Raw genomic sequence first — 23,989 nt, forward strand, 5'->3', positions numbered from 1 at the left:
ACCTGACGTGGCATGAGATAATGGGCCTGATGCACAAACCTATGGTAATATTGCTGTGTGCAGGCAGAGCATGACAATGTTTCTGGTACTAACACCAGCAGAATTCTGTCCGTTGCCCAGTTAGTGAGTCATGCGGTACATAGGTAAAGAGAATGTCACTTTGGTAGGTGCGTGCTTTAGGCCCGATGGAACTTAAACTATTAGCTCTTTCGGACACTTTTTATATCGGACACAATTTGTGCTTAACACCTGGAGTAGTGTAACTAATCTATTAGAACAGACAAACATTGTGACAGTAGCTCTGCTTTAAGAACTTTTATTATGCTTGACATCCAATTTTATTCATGTTTAATCTAATTTATTTGTGGCTTCCTACAAATTCCTAGGAAACAAATTTATAAGTATTGCTTGAACTTTTTTTTTTTTTTTAACAGTAAAAATTTATTGAGTTTTATAAAGTTGAAACAGATAAAGGTACAAGGCAGGAAATACAGCGTACATCATAAAATACATTTGAGCGTATTCGTATCAAGATACCACATACAAATTGTTATATCAGTTAGCGGTAATATAAATCATAACCAATTCATCGTAGTATCTCTTCATGTATCAAGTTACTGGGCGCTGTTGGTACCCTGCTCTGTAGAGGAGAGACAAGTAGCAAGGTGGGCACAGGAGGCCCAAGAGGAGATGAAAGAAAAGTGAAAAGAGAGAGTAAAGGAGTAGAGAAAAGGAAAGAAGGAAGAAAGAAAGAAACTGTCCGCTCCAGACCCGGAGCCCCCCCCCCCCCCCCCCACCTACTCTAAGATCGGAATAAAATGTTCATTTGTAGGATCGAGTATCCTGCTTTCCCATATACCCCAAACTTTATTGAATTTCTTGGGACTCTTTCTATTTAGATACGTGGTCCTATACATAGGCAGGATGCTGTTAATGGTTTTTGCCCACGTACCAATGGTAGGGACAGAGTTCTTTTTCCAGAATTTTAAAATTTCCTTCCTAGCATAAAAGCAGAGGATTTTCACCAGGCTGAGTCTATACGTTGATAGGGTGCTTTTCCCGAGTTTTCCCAATAGGCACATTTCCATGTCCAATGGAAAAGAGGTTTGCAGTAGCATGTTAATAATTGTTAGGACACTATTCCAAAAGGGAACTATTTTGGGGCACGACCAGAAGATGTGTATAAAACTGCCTATTTCTACTGAGCATCTCCAGCAGGTGTTTGAGTTATTATTGCTCATTTTATGCAGTCGTTCTGGGGTGAGATAGACTCTATGCAAGAATTTAGTCTGGATGAGTTGATCACTAGCTGCAATTACAGTAGTGGGAAATTCTGTTAGTGTTAGGTCCCAGTCTTCCCTAGTCAAGGTAGGTATATCAGTTGTCCATTTCTGAAAGCTTTTTTGTAGTCTTGGATGATTAGAGCTGAGAAGTTCAGCATAGATAGTCGATAGCGTTTTGGGAAGATCTTTGGTCAAAAGTAACTGTTCCAAACGGTCAGTGTCTAAGTCCGGAGGCCGCGATCCAAATTGTGACCTATGGGCGTGTCGCAGTTGCAGGTACCTAAACAAGTGCTTATTTGGGAGGTTATATTGTGCCTTTAGATCTTGGAATGTGTTTAGGGAGCCGTCTTGTTGAATGTGGGAGACATTCTTGATACCATGTCTTGCCCATATGGCGGGGTCAGGGATGGTGGTAAATTGCTTTAGGTTTGGGTTTCCCCATAATGGTGTGTAGGGAGAAATAGTGTTAGCTTTAAGAAACCGGGATCTAGCAGTTACCCAGGCCTTCCAGGTAGTTAGCATGGCTGGTGTAGTTTGGGGGTTAGCTTTAGGGCCTCTATATGGAAGGTTGGTAAGCTGCTCGTATGAGCCCAACACCGCTGCCTCAACATTTACAGCAGGATTCGACTCATCCTGTGAGAACCACCAGCGGACAGTGACGAGCACTGAGGCCCAGAAATATTTTTGGAAGTGAGGGAGAGCGAGGCCTCCTCTACACTTAGGGAGCTGCAAAAGGTCTAGGGCGATTCGTGGTTGCTTACCCGCCCAAATAAACGATAAGATTACTTTGTCAATGCGTTTGAATAGCGAAGATGGGAGCCACACCGGAGACTGCCTGAACACATAGGTAAACTTGGGAAGGAATATCATCTTAATTAAATTTATTCTGCCAACCAGGTTAAGTGGGAGTCTAGTCCAGACAGTGCATTTATTCTCTAATTGGCGAGTGATCGGATCTATATTGAGCGCTCGAAATTTTGTAAGGTCTTTGGTTATTTGTATACCTAAATATTTGAATTGGTCCACCACCGCTAGGGAAGAATTTGCTGGGGCCGGCAGGGAAGAAATATCATCCAGAGGGAATATAAGCGATTTATTCCAGTTGATCCCAATCCCTGACATCCTGCCAAACTCCTCAAAGAGGCGAAGGGCTGCATCAAGCGAGGAGAGAGGGTCATTGAGATACAACAGAACATCGTCGGCGTAGAGAGATATTTTTTCCCTTAGATTCCCCAGTGTTAAGCCCTTTACTGTAGGAGATTGGCGAACCCGAGCGGCTACTGGTTCCATTGCTATTGCAAATAGGCTGGGTGATAGCGGGCATCCTTGTCTAGTGCCTCGCCCGAGGTCAAAGAGCTGCGAGATTACATTACCTGTACGAATCTTAGCCTTGGGGGAATCATAGAGCATCTGAACCCATTTGGTAAAATTGTTTCCGAACCCAAATTTACTCATGGTTGCCCATAAATATTTCCATTCGACCGAGTCGAATGCCTTTTCGGCATCTAGCGAGACCACGATCCGATGTCCCCTATTAGTATGTGAGGCAGCGATGTTGGTTAATAACCTGCGCAGGTTGATATCTGTGCTTTTGCCAGGCATAAATCCTGATTGATCATGGTGTATTATCTTGCATATACATGAGTTTAATCTGTTGGCCAATATCTTTGCGAGGATTTTAGCATCTGAATTTAGGAGGGAAATAGGTCGGTATGATGGACATTTGGTAGGGTCTTTCCCTGGTTTGGGGATCACAATTATGAGGGCTTCTAACATGGTAGGGGAGAGAAAGCCATTGTCGAATGATAGTTGAAAGATCTTTTTCAGTTTTGGAGCTAGTAGTGTGGAGTATTGCTTGTAAAATTCTGCGGGGAACCCGTCTAAGCCTGGGGGTTTGCCAGTCTGCATGTCTGCAATCGCGTCTATGATTTCATTAACTGTAATTGGGGCGTCAAGCAGTTCTTTGTCCTCTATAGGTAGTGTTGGGAGGTTAATGTCTGCCAGATAATGAGTAAGTTCAGCATCGCTTTTTTCTAATCTACTTTTGTATAGGTCAGAGTAGTAACGAAGGAAGACTCCATTTATTTCTTCAGGGTCAGTGATAGGATTATGTGAATCATCTAGCATGCGAGGTATAGTGATATTAAGCTGAGTGTCTTTTGATAGCCAGGCCAATAACTTCCCAGTCCTATCTCCCTGCTCGAATATTTTTTGTCTTTGTTCTAGAATACTTTTTTTGGTACAGTCTACCCTATACAGTTCAAGTTGTGTGAGAGCTAGTTGCCATTTGTTGTATGTGTCAGTGTTTGGGGTGGTAGTATATTCTATTTCGAGATCTGTTGCAATTTTTTCCCTCCACTGCACACAGGCTTTAGATTGATCTCTGGCAAATTTTATAGCCCCCATATACTGTCCCCTAATAACAGCTTTGCTTGCGTCCCATACTATTTGAGGAGAGGAGGAGTCAGAGTTTATCTCCCAATACATTTTAATTTGGCGTTTTATGATGTCGTCGATGGTAGGGTCGACAATCCATTGTTTAGATAGCCTCCAAACCTTATCTTTTGGCTGCGGCCCTAGTGACAGGATTAATTCCAGGGGGGCGTGATCAGAAATTCCTCTAGCAAGAAATTGGGTAGCTCTAATTAAAGGGAGGGTTTCGTTAGAAGCTAAAGCTAAGTCTATTCTAGAGAGAGATCCATAGGAAGCAGAGTGGCAAGAGTAAGCTTTAGTTGTGGGATGTTTCCATCTCCATACATCCACCAAGGAATAGGCCTCCACCCATTTGCTGAATTCTAGCGTATCTCTGTTGTTACTTTTAAGGCGGTCCAGGTTAGGGTCATGCACCAAATTAAAATCGCCGCACATTATAATTTTTTGGGAGGGCATTTGTGTAATGATAGTCATAATTTTATCCAGTATAGCGATATCTGCCGGGGGAGGCAAATAAATATTTGCCAGAATTAAGTTTTCTTGATTAACAGTGGCTCGCATGATTATGTATCTACCCCCCGAGTCTATTTTTATTTCGTGTAGGGTGAAGGGGGTATTTTTATTTATGAGAATCGCGACACCCCTAGAGTATGTTGAGTATGTTGCGTGGTATGCTTGGGCTACCCAGGGCTTTTTTAGTGTTAAAACCTTACTCCCTACCAAATGAGTCTCCTGAAGACAGCATATATGGGGTGTATGTTGTTTAATAAAATTGGTAACTAGTGCACGTTTTATTTTTGAGCCCAGTCCCCTCACATTCCAAGAGAGAATTTTAACAGATGACATTAGAGTTAAAGGTAGTAATAGCAGTGTGTTGTTGTAACATAGGGATTTCCCCCATTCCAATTATGAAGCAGGTGAAGCAGGAATCTTTAGGTGTATAATCCAGAAGGTATACGGGAGGACCCAAGCCCGGGGCGGACAGAAAGAAACAGAGAAGAGAAGGAGTTATAGAAGAGCATAGCATATATATCCATTGCATATACAGATCGTATCCCTTGAACCCAAAAACCCCCCACCCTACATCCTGCAAACTAAACATAAACCTCAGGACGTCTTGCAGAACCCTAAACTTACAACTTGTCTTTTAGAACAAAGAACCTACAGTCCCGATTAGGACTGGTGCTCGGATAGAGCTTAGAACTACTCCAGTTAAAACCTAGTTCTGGAGGATACTTGGTTTAAAAAAATAAAATAAAATAAATTAAAATACTCGGCAGGGGCAGTGGTCTACGTGACCAGGAGGCCGCTGCCCAGCTACACTCAGTGTTAAACTGAGGGCTAAACTTGGTTATATCAAGTAACTTAAACACAACAAATTCTCAAAGTTCCATCCATCTGTCTAGATTTAATGGCATGTAATGGTTTTAACAAGCTGTGGGCGGGGGGGGGGAGATGTGAACAGCCAGGAACAGATATATAGGTACGTATCTACATTTTTATAAAGATTCACTACTCCTTTCCAGCAGTGACAGACATCTGCCTATTGCCTAATCACTCAATGTCTCTACATTGCTTATCACAGATTTCAATATTGTTAAGTGCATTCCAGCATGACTAGTATGGTCATAAGTAGGTCACATCCTTTCTTGTGGTAACCAAGTGTTAGGATGAACATGTAGTTGTTCATCTGCTCGTTCAGGTAGATATGACCTCACACAGTGGGAATATAGCACATATACCTAGTATATACGTAGTTATGATGTTGTATGCATAGCATAGCTATTTATTAAGACAGAGAGCAGAGAATGAAAATAGAGGACACGACCGGAACATGGAGCAGGTATCAAGCATCTCAGCCAATAGGATCATGATTATTAATGAAAAGGGAGAGATATTTATACCTATGGCTCCAGCCCATATATGTATATGGTCTTTGAAGAACAGTGCTATGTTATGTTATAGTAACTAGCAGTTAATGTTTGGAGCATGTACTGTCACAATGTCAAAGAGAGTGTTTTATAAGAGCCCTTGTGTGTGGGAGAGGACAGCAGCAGTCCCCAGACATACCAAGCAGGTATAATACTAAATTGTTGCGTTGTCAGGGAGTGTGCACTCTGTGCTTGCCCTGAAAGATCTATAAGCTAGAGTTTTCCAGCAGGTCACTTGCTGTAGTAGTCAGCTGTAGTGAGGTTTTTATTATTATATCACCAACTGCTGGTGAAATACAAAATTGCAGATGTCAGCGTAGTCTGGATAACTGCCGGCCGGCCTCCCCCCTCTACCCCATTAGCAGATCGCAGTTATTTCAATTTATAGTGGGTTAGCACAGATTATTAGGTTATACACCCGATTGTTGCGATCCGCAGTGACCCCCTCAGCAGTATTGGAAATAGACCGCTGAGAAAGTAGCCACTGAGGTCATTCTGTCGCTAGGCCCACTGGCCGCGATCCAGCAGTGTGGGGAAGAATAAGTGTACACATTATTATTCATTTCTGTTCCAGGTGAGGGGAAAGGGAGAGAGGGAGGAGGGGAGGGGGGGGGTAGAAGGGGGAGACATTGGGATGTAAAACAACGTATGAGTTAACAGTTTAGCTTATTTTTAAACCATTTTTATAACAGCAATCCGCATTATAACAGCTTAAGCAATTATGATCGCCCCGTTTCAGTGGCACCATTATTGTACAACATATCAAGGCTCTCAGTGCCACAGTTGCAGAAATAATGACAGTTATTCAAAGGGTAGACCACTAATAGTCTCCAATTGTGCGAGGAGAGTAGAGAAGAAAAGGGGCACAGTTCCCGGCATAGTGGCAGTAGAAGAAAGCACCTCGGTGTTACTGATACATGTCACATTTAAAATCTACACAGGGAGACTTCCATATTGTTGTTTCAGGGAGGATGGCCGGTGCCTATGTTCCCTACCTCTTGTATTTCCTCCGCTCTACTCCCGCCCCGCCATAGCCATGTTAGATTAAGTTGACGGCATAACAGTCGCTGGCAAGCCAGAGCGGGAGCTAAGCGCGCCATATTTTGTGCAAGTGTGGTTAGAAGATAACATGTCCGCGCACAATACTACGGAGGCAAGTCGAATGAAGCTTTTTATAAAACAGTTACAGTCCCCGTATTGCAGTGAAATTGTCAGCTTGGTCTTATGGCAAAAGGATTGTAGGGATCCATCACTTTTCTGCCCATATAGCAAGTCACACAGGGCAGGGTGCTCGTCCGGTGATAGTTTAGTAACGGAGGACTTGGCAGTTAGGAAAACAACAGCAGTGCGCAACGGGCGCTAATAAAACAGGTAAAAGTGATGACAAGGGTATATACTTATCCCTTCATGGGTCAGCAGGGCGTCTCTCCAGCCAGCGCGTAACCTCTCCCGGGGTATCAAAAAACATGGTGGTATCGCCATCCTGGATCCGCAACTTTGCTGGGAATAGCATGGAGTATACGATCTTCTTCTCCCGTAGCTTGGCTTTAACAGCGTGGAATGAGTAGCGTAGTTTCTGGGTCTCCGTGGTGTAGTCCGGAAACAGCATGAGCCTATTATTTCCCACGTGAAGGTCACCTTTTTCCCTGGCAGCCGACAGTATGGCATCTCTGTCTCTAAAATTTAGGAGACGGAAGATCAAGGGTCTCGGATATTTGCCTGGAGGTCCGGGCTTCGTAGGGATTCGGTGCGCCCGTTCTATGGTGAAATATGGAGAGAAGGTCTCCTCCGGTAGCAGTTGTTTGAGAAGGCGTTCCGTGTATAACGCGGCATCATTTCCCTCTGATCCCTCGGGGAGGCCCAACAGCCGCAAGTTGTTCCGCCTGTTGCGGTTCTCCGCATCTACGGCCCTATTTTCCAACTGGGTCAGCCGGCTTTTCATGTCGGGAATGGCCGCTTCGTGTGCATTGACTTTGTCCTCGGCATCGGACACTCTTTGTTCCAGGTCCTTAGTGCGGTCCCGTAAGTCTGAGACGTCTTGATGCAGGAGACCAAATTTGGTCTCTATATAATCGATCTTAGTGGTTAGTACTGTTTGACAGGCTTTGATCGCGTCCATAAGTTCTGCAGTAGTGGGAAGCTGAGCCATTTTTTCCACGTGGCCGGCTTCTGTGTTCGAGTTCACCGTAGGGGAGTCTTTTTGAGTTTGTTTCACCGTCAGCGGGTTGGGTGTAGATTTATCGGAGGGTAATCCGCTCTCCGCTTTATCCTTTTTGTCCCCCTTCTTGTTGCCCATAGTGTCTTCGTACGGGGCGAAACGCTTTGTTAACCTCAGCGGGCGTGAAGGGCCTGCCGGGGCGCTCCAGTGATCAGATGCCGTACGCTCTTCCTCGGCTGGAGGTGAGGGCGGAGGGTCGCACCAGGACTCCAGGGTGTTAGGAGTATAGCTTGCCGGTCAGATTAAGCTGTTCGGTAAAGATATAAGGACGGATGGATGCCGATACAGTGAGCTGGGCAGCAGAGCTCCTGGAACACGCGTCTGCTCAACACGCCATCTTGGCCACGCCCCCTATTGCTTGAACTTAAAGTACTACTACAGCCATTGGCCTATTAATGCTATCTACTGTAAAATGATCTCATTTACTTACTGGTCATTGAGTCAGTTTCCAAGCACCCTTGCTGAAACTCAACACAAATAACTCAGAACAGGGTGCTGTGTTGCTTGGGAAACAATTTGATGGTAAGCTCAGGTTTTCTTAGTCACTGGTTTTGTGATCATTGTAATGTTATTTGTGGTGTATTGTCTGGGTTAGTCAAGTGATTTGAGGTGCAGACATGGCTCTATGCTGCAGACATAGGTTAAAAAAAGGAGTCTTTTGACTTTTCTAATCTCCCAGGAGTACACTCAATAATGCATTATATTTTTGTATTTTTTAAGAGACTCTGAAGCGAGTCTAAATTCTCTTTATTAACTTGTATTCATTTGAATCACCCTCAGCCCTGCTAAACCACTGCTACCCCGCAGCAAAACCAGGGGATTATAACCCCCAAACCCCTTCTCCTGTGTCCGGGCAGCGCTTCCTGAATGAGGCAAAGCTAATGGCTGTAGGTCTGCCTCTTCGCACGTCAATCCCCACTGATCGCCGCCTCTCAGTCTTCCTTCACTGAGAGGGGCGGCGAATGGCGGAGATCCGCCGGCAGATTGACGCGCATGGAGGAAGAGCTGCAGCTCATAGCTCTGCCTCCATTAGCAGCAAAATCCACGTCTAAGAAAGTTTTGAATTTTGCAGAAGGGATTTGGGGGGTATAAGCCCCTCGTTTTGCCATGGGATAGCGGCGGTTTAGCAGGGCTGAGGGTGATTCAAATTAATACAAGTTAATAAAGAAAATTTAGACTCGCTTCAGAGACTCTTTAAGTAGACTTGTTTTGGCTCAGCATATCCTGTTACTATTATGATTATACAAAAATACAAACATTCACACTGGGCTCACCAGCTGTCCTCCTTACCCACAAAGGTGCAGTTTACCAAAGTCAATGACCTCTCTCCTCCAGCCTTGCATTGTTCCAGCATAATAGGTGCTACTCGGATGGTGCTCTGTGGTGCAAAGTGAATTGGCGTGGCTTGTACTGCTGTAACAGAGCGGTAGAAGAAGGTGCCATGTGGCACCAAAATCCCTAGAGAACTCTAGTCTCACTGGATCATCAGAACTACTGTCTGTTGTGCAACCCACATTAATCTGGAAAATATAAAATGTAAAAAAATCAGGATTTTGACTGAATTTACTAAACATGGAATACAATGATCCTGCAATTGTTAATCTTGTCGCAAACATTTTTGTTTTTCTTTAATTCCCTAGCACACAATTCAAAACTTGAACACAGGTTCACTCAACTGAACCATATGTTAGAGCGCAATTTTTTTGATTTTTAGATTTCCTTCTACTGCGGTACTCGAAGGTATGTAGATAGTATCACATTTCCCACTATGCAATGGTCACTGCATTTAGAATGACATTGTAAAAAGGATTGAAAAAGCGGGTGGGGATTCAGGACCAATCGTCCGAACTTTGCATTTCTTTTTACCATATGTATGACATACTGGTTGGCAACAATTTCCATTAATAATTGTTTGTTTAGTTATGTATTTGTAACGATTGGTGTCAGCACGCAGAGAGAATCTGATTATTGGTGATCTGCAGTATCACCAAGAATGCAGATATATACCTGATTATTGATGATCTGCAGAATCACCGATAATACAGATATATTGCTAACCTCTGGACACCTATAGGTATGTGAGTGTTTGATGTAACAGTAGTACTTTGAGTAATGCAGGTGATCATAGGCAGTAAAGGAATACTGCTCTTGAGGGCACAGGAACCTTCCAGCAGCCTGAGACTCTCCAAGGGGTGGAGTCAGGCTGGGGATAGGAAGGACCAGAGAGTGAGTGACACCTGAAGGTGGATGTCACTATCTGATCTGGAGACTATCTCTTAAGAGGAGAGATAGCTCTCGAGGTCGGGCACGCCTGGTCGGCAACACACGGACAGATAAAGTACAAAGACAGAAGGCTAATTCGGTATCCAAGGCAAGCAGGGTCTGGCAACGGAATATCAGATATGCGAGGTACCGAATCAGAGATCAAAGGGATAGTCAGGAAAGCAGTAAGTCATAACAGATATCAACAATGCCTAGTCTGATGAATAAAAGATGGATAACACAAGTTCCCTAGTCTGGGTGTGAGGTCCGTGGTCTCTACACCCTGGAACTAGTCTGAAGTATAACAGATAGATAACACAAGTTCCCTAGTCTGGGTGTGAGGTCTGTGGTCTCTACACCCTGGAACTAGTCTGACGTATAACAGATGGATAACACAAGTTCCCTAGTCTAGGTGTGAGGTCCGTGGTCTCTACACCCTGGAACTAGTCTAAGCATAAACAGAATAACAGTACAAGTAATCTGGCTCAGTGTGAATTCCCAGGTCCACCTGGTTCAAACACACTGTTGGATCTGACTAAGGTCTGAGTGCTTCCACGTAGTGTTCGCAATGGCAGACAACTTGAGACTGGCCAGCAGTAACTATATATGGAGTAGTGCTCTCCGGCACCACCCCTAATTGATCAACCAAGAGTAACCTGCTCTGGAGTCAGCTGATCGGCGTGATCAGCTGATCTCTCCTTGCCCAGTATAAGAGTTCTGCCTCTCAGCGCGCGCGTATTCCTAAGCCTGTGTGCACTAACAGACTCAGCCACACCAAACACATGCTGCCGCGTGCAAACCGCCGTGCTGGACGCGGAACCAGCCGCCTTACTGTTGTTACATGTGCCGGCTTTTCCGCGTTCTGCCCTGTTACCAGACAACCGCCGCATTGGATGCAGAATCCGCCGCCTCCTCAGCAGCACACGCGGCGGCTTTTCTGCGTTCTCTCACAGTATTACTCTTAATTAATGATATTCTACCTATTTTATTTTGTGGCATTTAAAATTATACTTTTGCCTATTTTTTAGTATATTTACAGAATTCCTATGCCTAGTAACATGAATTATTCCTCTTATTCCAAAGACAGCTGCACAAGTATGTATAAAAGCAGAAACCCCAGGTGAAGGCTCAACATTTGTTCCAAAGCATAGATAAATGAGTGTTTCTAAACTATGACTATTTTTGTTGGCAAGCTTTTCCAAGAGAGCCGAATGGTACTCCACTTCTCTTAATCCATTATGGGCTCAGTTTGTGAACATTTCAGTGGAACCATATGCTAATAAATTTCTCTTATAGACCAGAAAGCCCTACACTGTAGACCTTACACCTAGTGTTGGGCGAACATCTAGATGTTCGGGTTCGGGCCGAACAGGCCGAACATGGCCGCGATGTTCGGGTGTTCGACCCGAACTCCGAACATAATGGAAGTCAATGGGGACCCGAACTTTTGTGCTTTGTAAAGCCTCCTTACATGCTACATACCCCAAATTTACAGGGTATGTGCACCTTGGGAGTGGGTACAAGAGGAAAAAAAAATTAGCAAAAAGAGCTTATAGTTTTTGAGAAAATCGATTTTAAAGTTTCAAAGGGAAAACTGTCTTTTAAATGCGGGAAATGTCTGTTTTCTTTGCACAGGTAACATGTTTTTTGTCGGCATGCAGTCATAAATGTAATACATATAAGAGGTTCCAGGAAAAGGGACCGGTAACGCTAACCCAGCCGCAGCACACGTGATGGAACAGGAGGAGGCGCAGGAGGAGAAGGCCACGCTTTGTGAGACACAACAACCCCGGCCTTGCATGAGGGCAAGAAGCGTGTGGATAGCATGCTTTGTACCGCCATGCAGTCATAAATGTAATAAAGATAAGAGGTTCCATAAACAGGGACCGGCAACGCTAACCCAGCAGCAGCAGCAGCAGCAGACGTGATGGAACAGGAGGAGGCGCAGGAGGAGAAGGCCACGCTTTGTGAGACACAACAACCCAGGCCTTGCATGAGGGCAAGAAGCGTGCGGATAGCATGCTTTGTACCGCCATGCAGTCATAAATGTAATAAAGATAAGTGGTTCAATAAACAGGGACCACGCGGCAACGCTAACCCAGCAGCAGCAGACGTGATGGAACAGGAGGAGGCGCAGGAGGAGAAGGCCACGCTTTGTGAGACACAACAACCCAGGCCTTGCATGAGGACAAAAAGCGTGCGGATAGCATGCTTTTTACCGCCATGCAGTCATAAATGTAATAAAGATAAGTGGTTCAATAAACAGGGACCACGCGGCAACGCTAACCCAGCAGCAGCAGACGTGATGGAACAGGAGGAGGCGCAGGAGGAGAAGGCCACGCTTTGTGAGACACAACAACCCAGGCCTTGCATGAGGACAAAAAGCGTGCGGATAGCATGCTTTTTACCGCCATGCAGTCATAAATGTAATAAAGATAAGTGGTTCAATAAACAGGGACCACGCGGCAACGCTAACCCAGCAGCAGCAGACGTGATGGAACAGGAGAAGGCCACGGTTTTTGAGACACAACAACCCAGGCCTTGCATGAGGACAAAAAGTGTGCGGATAAAGCAGCAATGCTTTTTGCCGCCATGCAGTCATAAATGTAATACAGATGAGAGGTTCAATAAACAGGGACCGGAAACGCTACACCATCCCAGATGTTCATTGGTCATGTTACTTGGTTGGGGTCCTGGAGTGTTGCGTAGTCATTTCCAATCCAGGATTGATTCATTTTAATTTGAGTCAGACGGTCTGCATTTTCTGTAGAGAGGCGGATACGCCGATCTGTGACGATGCCTCCGGCAGCACTGAAACAGCGTTCCGACATAACGCTGGCTGCCGGGCAAGCCAGCACCTCTATTGCGTACATTGCCAGTTCGTGCCAGGTGTCTAGCTTCGATACCCAATAGTTGAAGGGTGCAGATGGATTGTTCGACACAGCTACGTCATCTGACATGTAGTCCTTGACCATCTTCTCCAGGCGATCGGTGTTGGAGGTGGATCTGCACGCTTGCTGTTCAGTGGGCTGCTGCTGCATGGGTGTAAGAAAATTTTCCCACTCCAAGGACACTGCCGATACCGTTCCCTTTTGGGTACTAGCTGCGGCTTGCGTTGTTTGCTGCCCTCCTGGTCGTCCTGGGTTTGCGGAAGTCAGTCTGTCTGCGTACAACTGGCTAGAGGAGGGGGAGGATGTCAATCTCCTCTCTAAAGTCTCCACAAGGGCCTGCTGGTATTCTTCCATTTTGACCTGTCTGACTCTTTCTTCAAGCAGTTTTGGAACATTGTGTTTGTACCGTGGATCCAGAAGGGTATAAACCCAGTAATTGGTGTTGTCCAGAATGCGCACAATGCGTGGGTCACGTTCAATGCAGTTTAGCATGAATTGAGCCATGTGTGCCAGAGTCCTACCAGAACCCTCATCATCCTCTTGTGAGCGTTGTGATAGTTGTTGTGATGCATCATAGTCGTCACCTTCCTCCTGGTCTGCTTCTGCTGACCATTCGCGTTGAATTGTGGAAGTCCAACGTGCACCGCTCTGGCCCTCGTCAGTGGTGGCATGAAATTCCTGCTCCAACTCCAGCTGTTCCTCCTCCTCTTCTTCGTCATAGCTGCTGGGGCCAGCGTTCCCTGAGGCGGATGGCCTGATGTTGGTACCATCACGCTGATCGTTTTCTCCTTCAGATTCCCCCAGTTGCATCATGACAGCTGTTTCCTTGATTTTTAACATCGACCTCTTCAGTAAACACAGCAGTGGTATGGTAATGCTGACTGAAGAGTTGTCACTGCTCACAAGCAACGTGGATTGCTCAAAATTTTGGAGGACTTGGCAGAGGTCCAACATGTTGGCCCAATCGGATCCACAGAAGCTTGGCAGCTGGCCGGATGCGCCTCGGTACTGCGCCGTCATGTACTGGACCACTGCACTCTTCTGCTCGCAAAAGCGGGCTAGCATGTGCAGCGTAGAATTCCAGCGCGTAGGGACATCACACAGCAAGCGATGGTGGGGGAGATTGAAGCGCTCCTGCATCTTGGCGAGTGCCCCCGAAGCAGTACTGGAATTTCTACAATGTTTGGCCACTCGACGCACCTTCAACAGAAGATCGTCCACGCCTGGGTATGTCCTCAGGAACCGCTGAACTACTAGGTTCATCACGTGCGCCAGGCAAGGGATGTGTGTCAGCTTAGCCAACCTTAAAGCGCGAATGAGATTACTCCCATTATCACACACAACCATGCCCGGTTTCAGGTCCAGCGGTGCCAGCCACAAATCCGTCTGTTCCTTTATTCCCCTCCAAATTTCCTCCCCTGTGTGCTGCTTATCCCCAAGGCAGATTAGCTTCAGCAACGCTTGCTGACGCATGCCAACAGCTGTGCTGCACTGCTTCCACGATCCTACTGCTGCTGGGTTAGCGTTTCCGGATGAGGTACAGCTTTGAGATGCGTTGGAGGAGAAGGAGTCAGAGAGGTAGGTGCTGCTGTTGTTATCCAGTGGGAGGGACGGCGGTGCAGCTGTTTGTGGCGTGGGCAACACCCGTGCCGTAGCAGGTGAGGAATCGCTGCCAGGCTCCACAAGGTTCACCCAGTGCGCGGTAAGGGAGATGTATCGACCCTGGCCGAACGCACTCGTCCAGGTGTCAGTGGTGAGGTGAACCTTGCAGGCAACGGCATTCTTCAAGCTTCGGGTTATTTTGCTGACCACGTGCTCATGCAACTCAGGCACTGCAGAGCGCGCAAAGTGGTAGCGGCTGGGAACCACGTAACGTGGGATGGCCACTGACATCATGCCCTTGAAGCTGTTTGTCTCCACCACTCGATATGGCAGCATTTCGCAGGCCAGAAGCTTGGCTATGCTGGCTGTTACTGCCACGGCCCGGGGGTCATTTGCTGGCAATTTCCTCTTGCGCTCAAACATCTCCGACACAGACAACTGAACCGTAGCGCTGCACACGGAAGGGCTGTTCGTTGTTGTGTTTGATGAACACTGGGAGACCTCAAGAGCACTACTCCGGAAAGTGACAGTGTCAGCGTCGTCTGATGTTTGTAAATGTTGTGAACCACGCAATGGCTGGGCTACTGCTGCTGCTGAGGCGGGTCTGGTGGTGAGTCTGGTGAACCCAAGGGAGGCAGTGTTGTTGCTGGTACCCTGTCCTGACGCGTTTGCCCACAGAGTGGGATGTTTGGATAGCATGTGACGGCTCATGCTGGTGGTGGAGAGGTTGTTAATACTTTTCCCCCTGTTCAGGCGGGTCTTGCACACCTTGCAAATCGCCATGGTAACATCCTCAGTGCAGTCTTCAAAGAAAGCCCAGACTTTGGAGCACCTGCCTCCTTGCTGGCGATTTCTGTTTGCTCCTCTTTTGCCTCTCACTTGAACTTCCACGCTTGTGGTGCCTGAAATTTCGCGCCGCCTACCTTGTGGCACAAGGCGAACTCGTGCAGCAGTGGGTTCTTCAACAGACTCATCTGTGCTGCTGCTACGACGGCGATGTTCTCGTTCACAAACAAAATCTGGGTCTCTGTCCACATTGTCCATACCCTCCTCTTCCATCTCCTCAAACTCGTCATATGTCATTGTGGGCCGCCGCCGTGGAGTAGAGCTCCCCACAACAACCTCTGCGCAGCACACTCCAACGTCGTCTTCCAGATCTTGTCGGCCGACCTCCTGCAATTGCAACCCCTCCTGCCCAAATTGCTCTGGGATTTGGGTTTCCGAGTCCTGCTCGGACTCGCCTTGTATTTCAGTGCGCGGTGCATTTCCCACAGTTAACGGTTGTGAATCCAGGCACAACATTTCTGGCTGTTCCTCCATTGACCTTTGAAAGGTGGAAGTTTGTTGGGCTGGGAATAGCTCCTGCGAATACCCCATTGTGTCCTGAGGTAATTCATCGGACTGGTTATCTGGCAGTTGTGTGCGTGGTGTCGCTGCCGGTTGTGTCAGCTTTGTGCCCACTGGCTCCTTGTAACTGGCTGAGGACTCGGACCTCGTGCGTGATGTGCTGGTGCTGCTTAACCCACTGCTGGACGCTTGAGAGGTCATCCAAGTAATTATCTGGTCCTGTTCTTTTGGATTTGTGAGGGTTGTTGTCCTGGACAACATGGGCGGTATTGAGTGGGTTTTCTTGGGTGCTCCCCTGTGGCCTGTACGTGAACCGTCAGGGGAAACACCTCTTCCCTTGCCCCTCCCTCTTTCACCGGATTTCTTCCTCATTTCACTTATCCTTACAGTACACGCTGACTGGCAGCAGTACAGTGGCAGTACAGAAATGCTATACAGTACCACTATTCCCAGCAGCGACACAGAGCACAATGCTATACAGTGACGGGTGAGCGGTGTACCACTATTCCCAGCAGCGACACAGAGCACAATGCTATACAGTGGCGGGTGAGCGGTGTACTACTATTCCCAGCAGACACAGAACAGTAAACAGAATGCTATATATAGTGTGGCTGAGCGAGCGGTGTACCACTATTCCCAGCAGACACAGAACAGTAAACAGAATGCTATATAGTATGGCTGAGCGAGCGGTGTACCACTATTCCCAGCAGACACAGAACAGTAAACAGAATGCTATATAGTGTGGCTGAGCGAGCGGTGTACCACTATTCCCAGCAGACACAGAACAGTGAACAGAATGCTATATAATGTGGCTGAGCGAGGTACACAGAGTGGCAGTAAACAGAATGCTATATAGTGTGGCTGAGCGAGCGGTGTACTACTATTCCCAGCAGACACAGAACAGTAAACAGAATGCTATATAGTGTGGCTGAGCGAGCGGTGTACCACTATTCCCAGCAGACACAGAACAGTAAACAGAATGCTATATAGTGTGGCTGAGCGAGCGGTGTACCACTATTCCCAGCAGACACAGAACAGTAAACAGAATGCTATATAGTGTGGCTGAGCGAGCGGTGTACCACTATTCCCAGCAGACACAAAACAGTGAACAGAATGCTATATAATGTGGCTGAGTGAGGTACACAGAGTGGCAGTAAACAGAATGCTATATAGTGTGGCTGAGCAAGCGGTGTACTACTGTTCCCAGCAGCGACACAATGACAGGGGGGACCCTGGCTAGCGTGGCTGGAGCGCGAACTACCCTGCCTGCCTACCCAAAGCTAAACCCACAGACAAATGGCGGAGATATGACGTGGTTCGGGTATTTATTTACCTGAACCACGTGACAGTTCGGCCAATCAGAGCGCGTTCGGGTCCGAACCACGTGACCCGTTCGGCCAATCACAGCGCTAGCCGAACGTTCGGGGAACGTTCGGCCATGCGCTCTTAGTTCGGCCATGTGGCCGAACGGTTTGGCCGAACACCATCAGGTGTTCGGCCGAACTCGAACATCACCCGAACAGGGTGATGTTCTGCAGAACCCGAACAGTGGCGAACACTGTTCGCCCAACACTACTTACACCCTTTAACATTATTACTGCCCTTTCAGTGAAATTATGTTTTTGATATGGTACCAAACATACATGAATGCCTATCCCCCTTTGAAGATTCCAAACTCAATACTTAAAGAGAAACTCTGACCAAGAATTAAACTTTATCCCAATCAGTAGCTGATACCCCCTTTTACATGAGAAATCTGTTACTTTTCACAAACAGACCATTAGGGGGTGCTGTATAACTGATATTGTGGTGAAACCCCTCCCACAAGAAGCTCTGAGTACCGAGGTACTTCTGGCAGTTTCCTGTCTGTGAACCCTGTTACATTGTGGGAAATGGCTGTTTACAGCTGCTTACATGAGGTCTTCAGAGGCTGGGCCAGTTCTAACATGTGTTTGTAGAAAAATGAAATTGGGCCCCTTGAGTGTGACCTTAAATGGCAGGCAGTCTCAAAGGAGGTAGACCAGTTGTCTTTATCCCAGATAGACAAGGAGTTCAAAAAAGTTTAATCTGAATCTGCCAAAACATTAACCGAATTTGGGATCTTTCTCATAAATCTTACTAATGCAAATGATAGTGGGTGATTTGGAACTTTGCTGAGGTGTTAACCCATTTTGAAACTACACCTACAGTTAAGTATATCTTTAATGACTGTGAAGCCTGGATAACTGAGTATAAACATTTAAGGACCCTAAATGGGGTAACCCAAAACAAACTCTAACCCCTTTTCTAACTGCCCAAAGGCAATATGAAAATAGTTCCTTGTGCAGGGCTTTAAACAGAGAAAGAATGCATTTTGTAGTAACTATATGTTTTATAGCAAATTTGGTTGTCTTGCACTTACAATATGACAATGGAAGTATATAAGCTTGGCTCACCTCAAACTGAATGATGGTGTTCTCATCCACATCAAGGTCTCTTGTAGTAATGGAATGCTCTCCAACTTCATTTGAAACAAATACCATTGCTGAATCTTCCTCCCTGTCATCAAAGAAACATCTGCTAGATCAACTGAACTGTCACTTGTGAACTTAACTGAAAAAAAACTTTGATAGCTATTTCAAAAGTATCAACAATATTTTTTCTCCAATTATATTTATTTTGTACAAATTTATTTTTTAATTATTATGTTTATAAAAGTTTAGACATTTTTGGATGGTACTTTTTTCACCACTATTTAAAAAAAAATGCCTATCTTTTATAAAATAGGAAGAATATTAAAGAACTGATTTATAAAAGTAGAAAAAAAAATAAGTTATTAGTCAACTTGCATGGAAAAGTGGAGAAAAAATACCATATGTGAATTAAAAGATTCATCACTGCAATTGCTTAAACGTAAAAAAAAAAAAAAAAAAAAAAAGTTGTGTAAAGGTAAAGAACAGACTGACTTGTAAAAGTGACCAAAAAGTGCAGACAAAGTGACAGATTTTAGATACAGTATGTTCCTTCTGCTCTCCTTTCTATATTAGAGTGTTTTCTGCTATCTCCAAAAAACGTATTTTAAAGGGGTAGGGGGTCGAGCTGAGTAAATGACATCCCATTTTGTTCAGTAAATACACAAAGTTGGAAAACAATAAATGAAAAATTAAGCATGGAGGACAGTGAAGAAAATGATTGTTTACACATTTTCTGATCTGTGAATAAATATTAAAATTACATTAAGTATGGAAAGCTATAGGGGTAAGCTAAACTGAAATGTTCTGTAAGGCCAGGTGCACACCAAAGGAGTTTTTCTGAGCGTTTTGAGTTTTTAAATCTGCTGCTAATGTTATCCTATGTGTCTGTGCACACTGGAGCAATGAGGTTTTGTAAAAAAAACCCATAGCATTACATTGGGAAGAGCTTTTGAAAGGTTTTAAAAGCTCTTCCCAATGTAATGCTATGGGGTTTTTTACAAAACCTCATTGCTCCAGTGTGCACAGACACATAGGATAACATTAGCAGCAGATTTAAAAACTCAAAACGCTCAGAAAAACTCCTCTGGTGTGCACCTGGCCTTAGTGGCCATGCACTGCGGGACAGAGGCTAAGTCACCTACGTCACTGCCTCTCGCCACTGTGCAACACTGCAAGCTGCTTTTCATCTTCCTGAAGAAGGTAAGTTAGCCTTCTATGTTACAGCTCAGAGTCATTTACATGGTTCAGTCCAATGGTGCAGTTATACACTGCAATCATTGAATCCACCATGACATCATCTATGACTGTATGGTTCGGCTCCTGCTCAGCATTAGAAAAGGGGAGGTTGCAGCGCATCATCCGAACAGCGGAAAGGATAATTGGCTGTAGCTTACCTTCCCTGCAGGATCTTTACGCTAGCAGGTGCAGAAAGAGAGCAACCTGCCTCTGACCCCTCTCACCCAGCTCACTCCATCTTCCAGCGCATGCCTTCAGGAGTAAGATTCCTGTCAATCGCTACCAAAACCTCTAGACACAGGAACAGTTTTTTTCCTCAAGCGGTAGCCATACTTAATGCTGAACCACGCTAGAGCTGCTAGGACTTGAAAGTAATCAGCACAGAACTGAAAATGAACAATTCTAACCTTGCTTATTGCCACTATACTCACATACTTGACTTGTAATATACATACTGTCTGTCCTTGTATTGTTTTTGTTTTTGTTTATGTTTGTTAAGCAACTGCCAAGACAAATTCCGTGTAAGTGCAAACTTACATGCGAAATAAATTGATTCTGGAATATACATTTCTCCTAGAGAAAATGCACTATAAATTACTTTCTTATGTTATTGTCACTTACAGTATGTAGCTAAAAACTGACAGATCTGATTTTGGACTAGTCCAGTTCATGCTTTCTTGGCATAGTCATACAGCTTTAATTCACCAGAGCCCAGCTTACCATCCCTCTCACATCCACATTAGGGTTTTGTGTATGTTTTTCTGAAGTAATTCACTTCTTTTATATGATGTGAAAACATGAATATTGCCCTCTTTTTATGTGTTTGAAAGGCATATACATGTATTCAACTGCACTTTCTGTAAAATGTATTATTTTATTGTTTTATCATGATTACTTTAATTATGTTTATTATGGACTGATGGGCAGAAAGCCACAGGTCGGCCTAGTCATACTGTCAGCAGATTGCAGATGAGCACGTATGATATACAGCACTTCTGCATTTACTAAGCTTTGATTAAGATCTGTAATCACCATTTTGACATCTATGACTGTGACTGGTGGCTGTACACACTTACAGCAGAGACACTGTACAAGTAAGGGAAAATCCATTGATTGGATGTAGAAATTGTCTCTTTCCCTCATGATCTTGTTATGTATCACAAACAATGCCATCATAAAATAAAGTTCTTACATCTATCATACTAAAATTGATAGTTCAGCTAAAGCATTATGATGATATGCATTCATACAGAACGACTACATTCAGATCTCTGGCTGGTTTTACCACTGCTGCAATGAAATATGAAAAGCAGTTGCTCTATATTACATTTCAAAGGTAGGTTGTAGACTCTAGGCCAGGGGTCCCCAAACGTTTTGGGTCAAGGGCCGGGTCAACATACTTCAGACTGCTGGGAGCCGGATTATACATAAAATGATGTAGAAGTCTTTGTTCACCAGACAGTGAAGCATACCCAGGTGACAACCTATAGTCCAATTTTAACCCAAATAACTATGTAATTGGACAACAGTGTCACCTAATGTGGAATTTGATTGGAAATCAGCAAATTACTGCTTTCTGGTTTCATTCTATATGCAGACCGCTAATATTTCAAGATGTAGCTGACCGCATCTATGATACAATTTGTGTGTGGGGGGCCGGTAAAAAAGCCTCAGGGGGCCACATTCGGCCCGCGGGCTTTAGTTTGAGGACCACTGGTCTAGGCTATACAGGCTGTATAAGTTGCATCTGCAGAAACATGGTGTTTTCTTTTTTTATTATAAAGTATTCTTATTTTTTTTTTATACATATCAGTTTGTAAATCTCTTTCTGAGCAATTTTATCTGAATAACTAGAAACAAAAGCAATGCTGGCTTACGGTGCGCCTTTGGAAGAGTATGGGCAGTATAGACCAATATTTCCACCAGGGTAGAAAAACCAGTTGTCTTCCTTTGGGCCATAATCAAACGTATCCATTAAGATGGAAGGATTGTGAACATTATTCCCATCAATGGCAAAATCTTCTATGATCCATATTTCATCTCTCTTGCCTATTACATTAAACAGAAGCAATAGTAGTAATGATCAGATCATCTCATAATTCTCATGCCATGTACAATTCTAAATCAGCCAACATGTACTGACTTTACTGTTTCTTTAGAAAATATAGCAACAGTCTTATTACATTTTTTTTCATGGGGCTTTTCACAGATGTATAAGTAACTCTCTTTGTACAAACTATACACATCAAAAACAGATTAAAAAAATGACAAAAAATTCCATATCAGTGTCTGTTCTTATGTCAGTTTTGCATCCTCTACAATGAATGATGCAGTGCACAAATCTGTTTCCTACAACAGGCATCACTCATATAACAGGCATTGTTCTGAAAGCAGGTTATGCATACTGCAGACTGGCTTCCACAGGAGAGACACCAATTCCTCCTCTCCAGATCTCCTTTCTGCTTGACTAAGGCTTGCCACACAGATTACAGGCAGTATTACATTTTCTTATAGCAATATACCAAAATGTTTTGTAAAGTAAAAATTATGAAATCTCCTTTTTCACTGTTTATTTGTGAAAACGTTTCTTATCAAAATATTAACAATAATAGTTTACAAACGTCCAAATGAGACTGAAAACAACAAATTTATAAACCATTATTTTTTTTCTTTTCACCATTACACTTCCACTTGAGATATTACAGTTTTCTTGTGTTTTAACCTTAGATACTCATATATAATGATTTAATGCATAGCTAAGAAAAACAATGCTAATATAAATGAGCCATAGTATGTTCAGGCATTAAAGAAAAGTTTTAACTAGGTTTAAAAGTTAAAACAAAAACAAAACAAAAAAAGTTTTCACCATTTTTACAGTTCACATGCATTATAAATATGCATTACTTTCGGTGTTATGCCATTTGCTGGTTTCTGGCACCAGAGGCTGGGTGCCTTGATATTTAGTGCTGCACAGAATGTCACCTGAGAGCCTATTACAAGCCTTTAATGTACCTACCTAACATCAAACTCTACCCTTTAAGTAACCCTAAAAGCTATACCACACATACTAAAATTTGTAGCAGTAACATACTGTATCTCTCATAAATCTCTAGCACAGTTGTTACTAAAGCTAATTAATAGAGCAATGGTGGTGCTGGTAACTGTGTCACATCAGCAGCAACTTTAAGCTCAACATTTTTTTTTTTTTATTGTAGGAACAACAAGCTGATGCTTTTGTTGTGGCAGACATGCTCATGTAGGAGCAGATTGTTGTTCCTATTATACAAGTGTATAGAGCTTCAACTCAATGCTGGCGTAATGATGAAGATGATTCACTGTTGCTTAGTAAGGCTGTGGTAATCTGTGCATAAATTACTGCAGATTACTGCACCTTAGGATCCTTTTACACTTAAAGGGACACCGAGCAACTCTCATGGGCATGCCTTTAAAGAGACTCTGTAACAACAAAAACCTCCCCTGGGGGGTACTCACCTCGGGTGGGGGAAGCCTCCGGATCCTAATGAGGCTTCCCACGCCATCCTTTGTCCCACGGGGGTCTCGCTGCAGCCCTCCGAACAGCCGGCGACAGAGCCGACTGTAGCTTCAATATTTACCTTTGCTGGCTCCAGCGGGGGCGCTGTGGCTGCTTTCGGCACGGAAATAGATGGAAATACCCGATCTCCGTCGGGTCCGCTCTACTGCGCAGGCGCCGGAAACTTGCGCCTGCGCAGTAGAGCAGACCCGACGGCGATGGGGTATTTCCGCCTACTTCGGAGCCGACACCCGTCAGAGCGCCTGCGCAGGAGCCGGGAAGGTAAATATTGACGTCACCGCTGCACGGAGGGCTGCAGCGAGACCCCTGACAGATGGAGGACGGCGTGGGAAGCCTCATTAGGATCCGGAGGCTTCCCCCACCCGAGGTGAGTACCCCCCAGGGGACGTTTTGACGTTACAGTTCCTCTTTAAGACTTCGACCAGTACTGCAAAGTACTTAAAGATGTATAGCTTTCTGTAGCTTGTGTTCTCCTCTTTCATTTGATGCATGTTCTACACCAAATAGTTTTCGTACGATTTCAATTTAAATCGTGGCTGCCATCTTGGCTATGTTATAACTTACAGGTCACCACTGTCTTCCCTGTCAGAGAAGTGCATCACTGAATGAAGCAGGAAGAGGAAGTGACATGCATGGCCATTGCAAGAGGCTCCTCCAGAGTTCATAGCACATCTTTGTTGGAAGTCCTCTGGCTTAAAGGCATTCCCATGAGAGGTGCTCGGAGTCCCTTTAATGCGTTGGTATGCATTAGTGTGCGTTAGTCTGCATTGGTATGCGTTT

At 44.7% G+C, this 23,989-nt stretch overlaps 1 protein-coding gene across 6 annotated transcripts in view; it reads right to left on the reverse strand.

Annotated features, from left to right (window-relative positions):
- RELN (reelin) overlaps positions 1-23,989 on the reverse strand; it is a 736,759-nt gene that overhangs the window by 111,952 nt on the left and 600,818 nt on the right. For all 6 annotated transcript variants that reach the window (XM_068276234.1, XM_068276231.1, XM_068276232.1 and 3 more), the window contains 3 exons: positions 21,534-21,705; positions 18,403-18,505; positions 9,156-9,385 (listed from right to left, as the gene is read on the reverse strand). In XM_068276234.1, coding sequence (XP_068132335.1) covers positions 9,156-9,385; positions 18,403-18,505; positions 21,534-21,705 — 505 coding nt within the window. The remainder of the gene's footprint in view (positions 1-9,155; positions 9,386-18,402; positions 18,506-21,533; positions 21,706-23,989) is intronic.

Source organism: Hyperolius riggenbachi, chromosome 3, assembly GCF_040937935.1.
Source record: "Hyperolius riggenbachi isolate aHypRig1 chromosome 3, aHypRig1.pri, whole genome shotgun sequence".
Taxonomy (NCBI): Eukaryota; Metazoa; Chordata; class Amphibia; order Anura; family Hyperoliidae; genus Hyperolius; species Hyperolius riggenbachi.